At 52.7% G+C, this 7,357-nt stretch overlaps 1 protein-coding gene across 1 annotated transcript in view; it reads right to left on the bottom strand.

Moving 5' to 3' along the window:
* Positions 1-5,997, bottom strand: part of TMEM39B (transmembrane protein 39B) — a 6,978-nt gene extending 981 nt beyond the window's left edge. The window contains exons 1-7 of the mRNA XM_010000557.1: positions 5,780-5,997; positions 3,642-3,861; positions 3,269-3,352; positions 2,445-2,599; positions 1,508-1,844; positions 618-805; positions 64-184 (exon numbers count right to left, since the gene is read on the bottom strand). Coding sequence (XP_009998859.1) covers positions 64-184; positions 618-805; positions 1,508-1,844; positions 2,445-2,599; positions 3,269-3,352; positions 3,642-3,861; positions 5,780-5,907 — 1,233 coding nt within the window. The 5' untranslated portion in view covers positions 5,908-5,997. The remainder of the gene's footprint in view (positions 1-63; positions 185-617; positions 806-1,507; positions 1,845-2,444; positions 2,600-3,268; positions 3,353-3,641; positions 3,862-5,779) is intronic.
* Between the last annotated feature and the right edge of the window lie 1,360 nt (positions 5,998-7,357).

Raw genomic sequence — 7,357 nt, 5'->3', positions numbered from 1 at the left:
TGGCAGGACCTGCCCCTGCTGAGGTGCCACACCTGGGTCCCCAGGGAGGAGCTGTGACCTTACGTGGAACCTGAAGTGCGAGACGTCCGAGGGAACCGCCACGTTGTAATGACCCACAGCTTTGTACACGTTCTTGCTGTGCTTCACCAGCACTCCCTGGGGCCACATGCACTCCTCTGTCCACCTGCAAGAGACAAGCAGAGACCTGATTTCTCCCTTCCCAGCAGGAAGTGTGTGTGTGGGGGGGGTTCTGCTGCCTCCCCAGCACCAGCCAGGACTTTACGAGCTGCTTCTGCCCTGCTGGGCGCAGCGGGGAGCTGCTGTCACCCGTGGGGACACAGCCTGGCCCACGGGGACAGGTCACTAGGGCAGTGACAGCAGCTTGGTGTGGCCAGGAGCAGCAGGGCATCTTGCCAAAGATCAGACCTGCTCACTGTGCTTTGGAAGTGGAAAGTAACAGACAGTGCCCATGAGCTGCTGGATGTGCCAGGCAAGAAACTCCTCTTTGTTTTTGTCTCTCTTGTTCTTTTTAAGCAACAAGAGGAGAGGTGGCTGAGCACCCCATCCAGCCTCTGCTCATTTCCAGAGAAAACTCCAGCCCCAGGAGAGTTCCTTACTGATGCTGCAGCACGTTGGAGCAGAGGGCTGGATCCACCTTCTGCCAGCAGCCCAGGTGTGCTGCAGCCTTGTGGAGCAGGTCGCAGTAACGTGCAGGCAGGAGGTGCTGCATCAGGATCACTGATGTGCTGATGGAGACCAGGAGGAAGAGCTCACAGGACCAGCGTTTGTCATAGTACTGAGTGTTCTGTGGGGGGACAAGAAGGATGTGTGACAAGGAGAGTGTTGGGACAACCTCACCTAACAATGCCATCACAACACAAAGCACTCAGGCAGGTAAAATGGGGGATTTTCACAGAACTATTAATCCTGCTTGAAAAAGAAGCTCCCACACAGGATGGCTGCTGTACAGCTCCTGCACACACCACAGCCAAACATTTACCCTATCCTCACCTGTCACCAAAAACAGGAAGATGGTTCCTGATGCTCCTCTAGCTCAGCTAACAATGGGTGGGAGCACCAGCCCCTCAGAGAAGGAACGTATTAGTAACTTCAGTAAAACAGTTAAGAATCCTAAGAAGGTCCATCCTCCTTCATACTCTCTTAATAAAGTCAGCCCCCTTGTCCTGGAGCTCTGTCCTCATAGAAGATCAGTGTGAAGGAATGGACAGCCTGGAGTTCCTCTAGCTTCCTGGGGAGACAGGGCTCCCTGACAGAGGGATGTCTTATGGACAGTGAGAACACACTTTACCAGGACAACACTGTCCTCTGTTATCTGGAGTTTAAGTAAAGTTAAACCTAGATGGTTTTGCTTCTTTTCACAAGTAAAAGGGTTTGGTGCAGCTGCCTGTGCACACAGACCAGCCCTGGCTAAGGAAGAAGCAAGAACCAGCCCTCCTCCAGAACCCAGTGCCCTCCTCCCCAGCCAGTCCCACTGGCCCTCACTCACCTTCACAAACCAGACAGGCACAAAGGCCACATAGTAGGCACTGAGCATGGAGCTCACCAGCACCTCCTTCATCCGCCAGTTAAAGTCCATTTTCAGATATTCCACCTCGTTGCGGATGAGATCCGGGGAGAGGCAGCAGGCATGAGTGGGCATGGCCTCCATCCCATACATCTGCCTGGTGTGCTGCTTCCAGGTTTCCTTGAGGACAGTCAGGTAGTCCCTGCCCCTGGAGTTCACCTCGCTGGTCTCCCTGGGACCGATGTTGGCCACCTGGGAGAAGAGTCCGGTCTTCCGGAAGTCACAGTTCAGCTGAAGGAAGGGAATGTACATTCCAAACCTGGAGCAGCAAGTGCAGAGAGGTGGTTATTCCCTTCCCAGCCTCCCTTTGCTGGCAGCAGGTCAGCACTGCCACCACAGCCCCCTCCCAGTGGCATCCAGTAGCTACAGAAGCTCCATGAAGGAGCTTCACGAAGCTACCTCTAACACTGAGTCTCAGAGCTCTATGAGGTGCTTCCTCCTGCGTCTACCAGAGGGAAGGAGCTATTTCCATTTGACTGGAAACAGAACTGGCTTCATTCCATTAGTGAACATGAGCAGGGAAGCTGCTTGATTGCTGACAAAGGCACCTCAGGGCCAAGGTAAACTGAAGACCAGGCTTCTTTGAACACATTTGAGAAAAGCACATAATCCTTTCCAGAGGACAAGCATTCTAAGAACCATAACTAATGCTTATATCACAGCTGAAATATGGGTAAATGTTAAATATGTGCCCTGCCACCAAGGAGAAATGTGACACAGCAAGAAGGAAAAGGGTAATTTACATTCTGGAACCAGGTAATCAAGTACTCCTGTACTTTTAGACTTCATTTCAACTGAGCCACACCCACTGCACTGAAGCTACCTTAGAAACCACCCACGAGTGCCAGGAGATACTTACGGGTAACAGAGGAACAGGAGGTTAAGGAAAGAGTAGGTTCTGAAAAGGTGAATTATTGATCGACACAAACTCCAGCCTGTGCCAGTGAGAACAGCAAAGCGGGTGATCACCAGGAAAACAGAGCGTGGCAGGGAGACTTTGCCACTCTGTGAGGCCTGTGGGGAGAGGAGAAAGGGCTGGGCAGAGGGGAGACTCATCCACTCTTCCTACAGGAAGCAAAGGGTAAATGAACAGCACTCAAATCTGTAAAATCAACTTCACGTGGATGAAGGGAGAGGCAGTGACAGGCTGCGTGACTGCCACCAGGACAGGGGGGCTTCTGGAGGCTGGAACTGGGACTTGCCAAAACCCAGAGCCTCATTCCTGAAGATGGAATGAGAAGAACTCCCAGAGCTTCTTGTTAAGGTCTGGTAGTTCCTGATGTGACCAGCCCAGTCTCCTGGAGCTGCTGGCCACAGCAAGGCCCTGCAGACACCAACCTCCACTGGCTCCTCCTTGCAGAAAGCCAGAGAGAACAGGAAAAGAGGCAAAGAGTGTTCTCCACATGGAAGAAAGCAGAGTTACTACATTTGGTTTAAGACAGTAACTCAGAAACAATCCCCAGAAGGACAGAGGGGCCACCAGGGGTCTGAGGTGCTCCCTTCTGTTCTCTGTCCCTCCCATTGGAAGCCACGCTTCAGGTTTCTGGCTTGGGCAGAGCAGAAAGTTCTTTAGAAAAGAATAGAAGAGTTTGGAGCTGCAATTTGGAACTGCAAGAGGGACACAGAGCTTCACATCTTGCCTGGGAGGAAAGAACAGTTGTGAGATCTGCTGGGGGACTTTACCTCCTTCACAATAGCACCGATCAGCCGGCGAGCCAGGACGATGGTCGTCACCGTCAGCACGTTGAAGTCAATGAGGTGGAAGTTCTGCAGGGAGAAGAGCAAAATGATTCCACTTTTACAGGCAGCAGAAACCCACGTTCAACAGCAAAAGCTCCTGATTTATCCTCTTCTCCTTGGACTTCCTCTTCCAAGGTCAGAAAGAGAACGCCAGGTGGAGAGCCAGTGCCCAAAGTTTGCCAAGAGTCAAGATGAGCAACTCTCCAGGTCTGTAGAGTCACATGAAGTTTGCATCAAACACACAGGGAGAACTTTCTAAGGACCCAAGAGACTGTCTGTGAGTATCAGCAGGCAGCAGCTGCCCTCTGGTGCTTACCAGTGATGTGTGAGAAGGAGGATGGGAGGGTGGGTACCACCACACTGTTTTGTAGATGTTGATGTAGTGGACAAAGAGCGCGACGAGGTGGCAGAAGAAGAGCTGAAGCTCAAACAGAACACTCCTCTCCACAGGCAGCTCTGGGATCTTGCAGTGCCGGAGGGGGACCACTGTCTGGGTAGCCAAAGGTGGGCTGGAAAGGCCTGTACCTGAACCACTTCTGGTGAGGGAAAGGGAAAACCAGAAGTCACTTCTCTGAGATCAACACAGCCCTGTCCCCCAGCCCACAGACTCAGGTGTTACGAGTCTGTGGGTCTGACACTGACTGAGGAAGCTCAGCTGAGTGCCATGGTGAGTGGCTGCACAAAGCAGGGGTGTCAGCACCCCAGGATGTCTGGGATGACTGTCACAGGCAGACATGAGCAGGAATTTGCCCAGTGAAAGCAGGATTTGGAACCAGGCCAGTCTATAGCACCAGGTCACTTGATACCAAATCCAGGTCCAAAAGCCCTGGCTCTGTTTTGCTACTCCAGGGGCAACCAGTGGCCCCCTTCATTAATTGGAAGCTTTCAGGCTGTTTTAGTTGCTATTTACATTTCTAAGAGTGCTTGAAGATGAAATGCAGAGCAATTAAACACAAGCCCTTTCCCATTCTTCAACTTCTATTGAATTGTGGAGGAAAGTTCAGCCAGAGGTGTGTACTCCTGTGAGCACAGACATGATCCCAGGGAGCAGCCCCTTTCATCAGAGGGAGGGGAGTTAATAGAGAAGGATCTATCTCTCCTGATTTGCAATCTCTAAATAACAACAGTCCAAGGAATCTGGGTGTGGGTTTCAAAGGAACTGCAGAGCACAAACTCCTGTTGAAAATCTGAAGATGAAACCACAGAAGTCTCCCAGTGTGACTGCAGAAAGACTCCCAGCCCGGGGGGGGGCATGGGTGGGGCAGTTGTTGTTCTTTCATAACTTGAGGAACCTGAGCAGTCTCTCTGACACTCTCAGATTCCTAAGCTGACAAGACTGATTCAGCTCCTGGGGACTGATAAAATCCACCAACAAACTCTGTTCCTGTCCACAGCACCAGAGTTCCCATTCCAGGCCTCCAGAGAAGGACCTTTGTGCATGTTCTCACAGCAAAGAATGTACAAGGTGGATTGTCCCACCTCCTGTGGCCCTGAAATAACTTGTCTGAGTAACTGTCTCCCTTCACATGTCTTGGCCCAGGGCAGGGATGTAACATTTTCTGTGCAGGGGGTTCACAAGGCACTGCTGCTGGTGCTTCTCCTTCCTTCTCTTCACCACAGTCACAGAAATACAACCAACCAGCTGGGCTAGAAACTGAAAAAACCCACAGGCTACAACCCACTTGTCCCAGCTAAACTCCACCCCAGAAATGCCTCACCTGACACAAACTTCAGGGCATGGGAGATGCAATCAGAGCTCGAGAATCAGGCTTTGGATAAAAATTTGTCTCTATTCTTAATTTCCTTTCAATGGTGACTAAACACTCCTGGAACACTCCTGGGAGTCTCACAGTCTGATAAAGCACTGAACAGTCTCGGGCACATTAGAGTCTTCCTGTTTTAATTCCAATATGTAACATGGACACATGTAGAATCCCAGGCTGGTTTGGGTTGCAAGGGACCTTCAAGATCATCTAGATCCACCCCCTGCATGGGCAGGGACACCTCCCACCAGCCCAGGCTGCTCCAAGCCCCATCCAACCTGCCCTTCAACACTGCCAGGGATGGGGCAGCCACAGCTTCCCTGGGCAGCCTGGGCCAGGGTCTCACCACCCTCACACCAAAGAATTTCCTCCCTATGTCCAACCTCAATCTTCCCCTCTCCCACTTTTAATCCATCCTCCCTTGTCCTCTCCCTCCCTGCCCTTGTCCCAAGTCCCTCCCCAGCTTTCCTGGAGCCCCTTCAGGCACTGGAATCTGCTCTCAGGTCTCCCTGGAGCCTTCTCTTCTCCAGCCTGAACACCCCAACTCTCCCAGCCTGTCTCCAAAGCAAAGCTGCTCCAGCCCTAAGACAAAGAATTTCAGCTAGACTGGGAGTGACCAAACCCCTGAGTGAGAGGAAAACCAGCAGCATGTGGGACAGGGAAGGGCAAAGAGGGGGGGACCGGGAGGTACCTGGTGCGGGAGCGCACCCCGGTGACGGAGGCGCTGCTGGGATGGGCGGAGGCGCCCGCAGCCCCGGGTTCGCAGAGGGGGTTCCGGCAGTAGGAGGTTCGGTTGGGGCCCCGCCTCCCCCCTGCCATACCCACTGAGGGTGCCGAGGGCTTCTCTTCCCTTTTCCCGTTGGTTTTCTCTGCCGGTCACTGCGTGGTTGGGTTTTTAGTCTTTAAAACTGAAAGGAAAAAAGACGGGAAGTTGAGGCTCCTCCGCGGGGGAGGGGGCAGCACACACCGACCACCCGCTTTCACTCGACCCCTTCCTGCAGCTCCTGGACTTGCCACGGGCTCTAGATGTGGCCTCAGGGATCTCCTGAAGCTCCTGGGACAGGCAGCAGCTTGTCACCTCGCTGTGACCCCACAGAGTCTCAAGCCTGATGTGCACAGGGGCAGGAAGGGGCTCCCCTTGCCTCTCCCCCACCCCAGGACACCTCACAAGGATTTAATCAGCACCACTGTGGTGTTATCCCTGTTCCACAGGCAGAGCAACCCACTTCCAGGGAGACTAAACACACAAAGGATTCAGCTAATTGGGGGTATCACCCAGCCCAGCTTTTGCCCAGTTTTGTGCTGGAACCAGTTATTCACAGCCCTTCTAAGGGGGCCCTGCAAGGACACACAAACTGGCTCTTCCCTGTTTTATTGGCTCCTTCAAGAGGGGGCAAAAATCACTCGGATTTTTAGGGCATTTGTTGTTGTCACAGTATGTTTGCATGGCACAGAGCTCAGCAGGGTGTCAGCCCAAAGTTAGTGCTTGCATGCAACAGTATAAATAGTAATAATACTACTAATAATTAATAATACTACCACCAAGGTTTAAAATCCTTCCCTGGATCATGTTTTAATCTTAGGAGAATCTACACAGCTTAGAAACAGGACAGGGTGACAACAGGCCATTTACTAGAAGTGACATCTGAGCTGGGAAGAAACTCAGCCCAGGCCACCTCAATTGCTGAACATTTCTTCTGAAGAAGATTCCCAGTCTGCCTCACTTAATTAGCATTTGGAGTAAGGAAAAATAACACAGCTGAGCGTTTAGAAGCTGCTCTCAAGCTTTAAAGTTTATGCTGAGCTGCAGAGTCTTCCAGGAAACTGCTGGATGAGTGGTGGGCAACCAGGGGCAGGATGAGGGGGCTGAGCTTGGGGCTTGACCCAAGGGAAGCAAAGACACCCTGGGCTGGGGGACACGACACAGGCCAGGGAGTGCAGAGGTGGGGAAACTGGGGGGGTCCAGAGCAAAGGGCACAAACCCCACTGTGTACCATGGCAGAGCCCTTGTGACCCAGGGACACAGAGTGGTGAACAGGGGGGCTGTGCACAGAAACCCATCCTGGGACACAACGGAAGGGACCGGATGGGCCAGGACTTTGGGGGGAGGTGAAGACAAGAGGTTTGAGGCCCAGGACGTCACGACAGGGGAGTCTGAGTGGGGAAAAGTGGTAGGATGAGAGTGTTGGGCCGGGGAAGAGAGCTGGGGTGCCTGGGGGGCACACTTGGGAGCCACAGGAGCACAGTTCAGGGGGTGTAGGAGCTCAGG

Source organism: Chaetura pelagica, unplaced genomic scaffold, assembly GCF_000747805.2.
Source record: "Chaetura pelagica isolate M959 unplaced genomic scaffold, ChaPel_1.0 scaffold676, whole genome shotgun sequence".
Lineage (NCBI taxonomy): Eukaryota > Metazoa > Chordata > Aves > Apodiformes > Apodidae > Chaetura > Chaetura pelagica.
The sequence above is the reverse complement of the archived record's forward strand: the minus strand, read 5'-3'. Positions and strand labels throughout refer to the sequence as shown.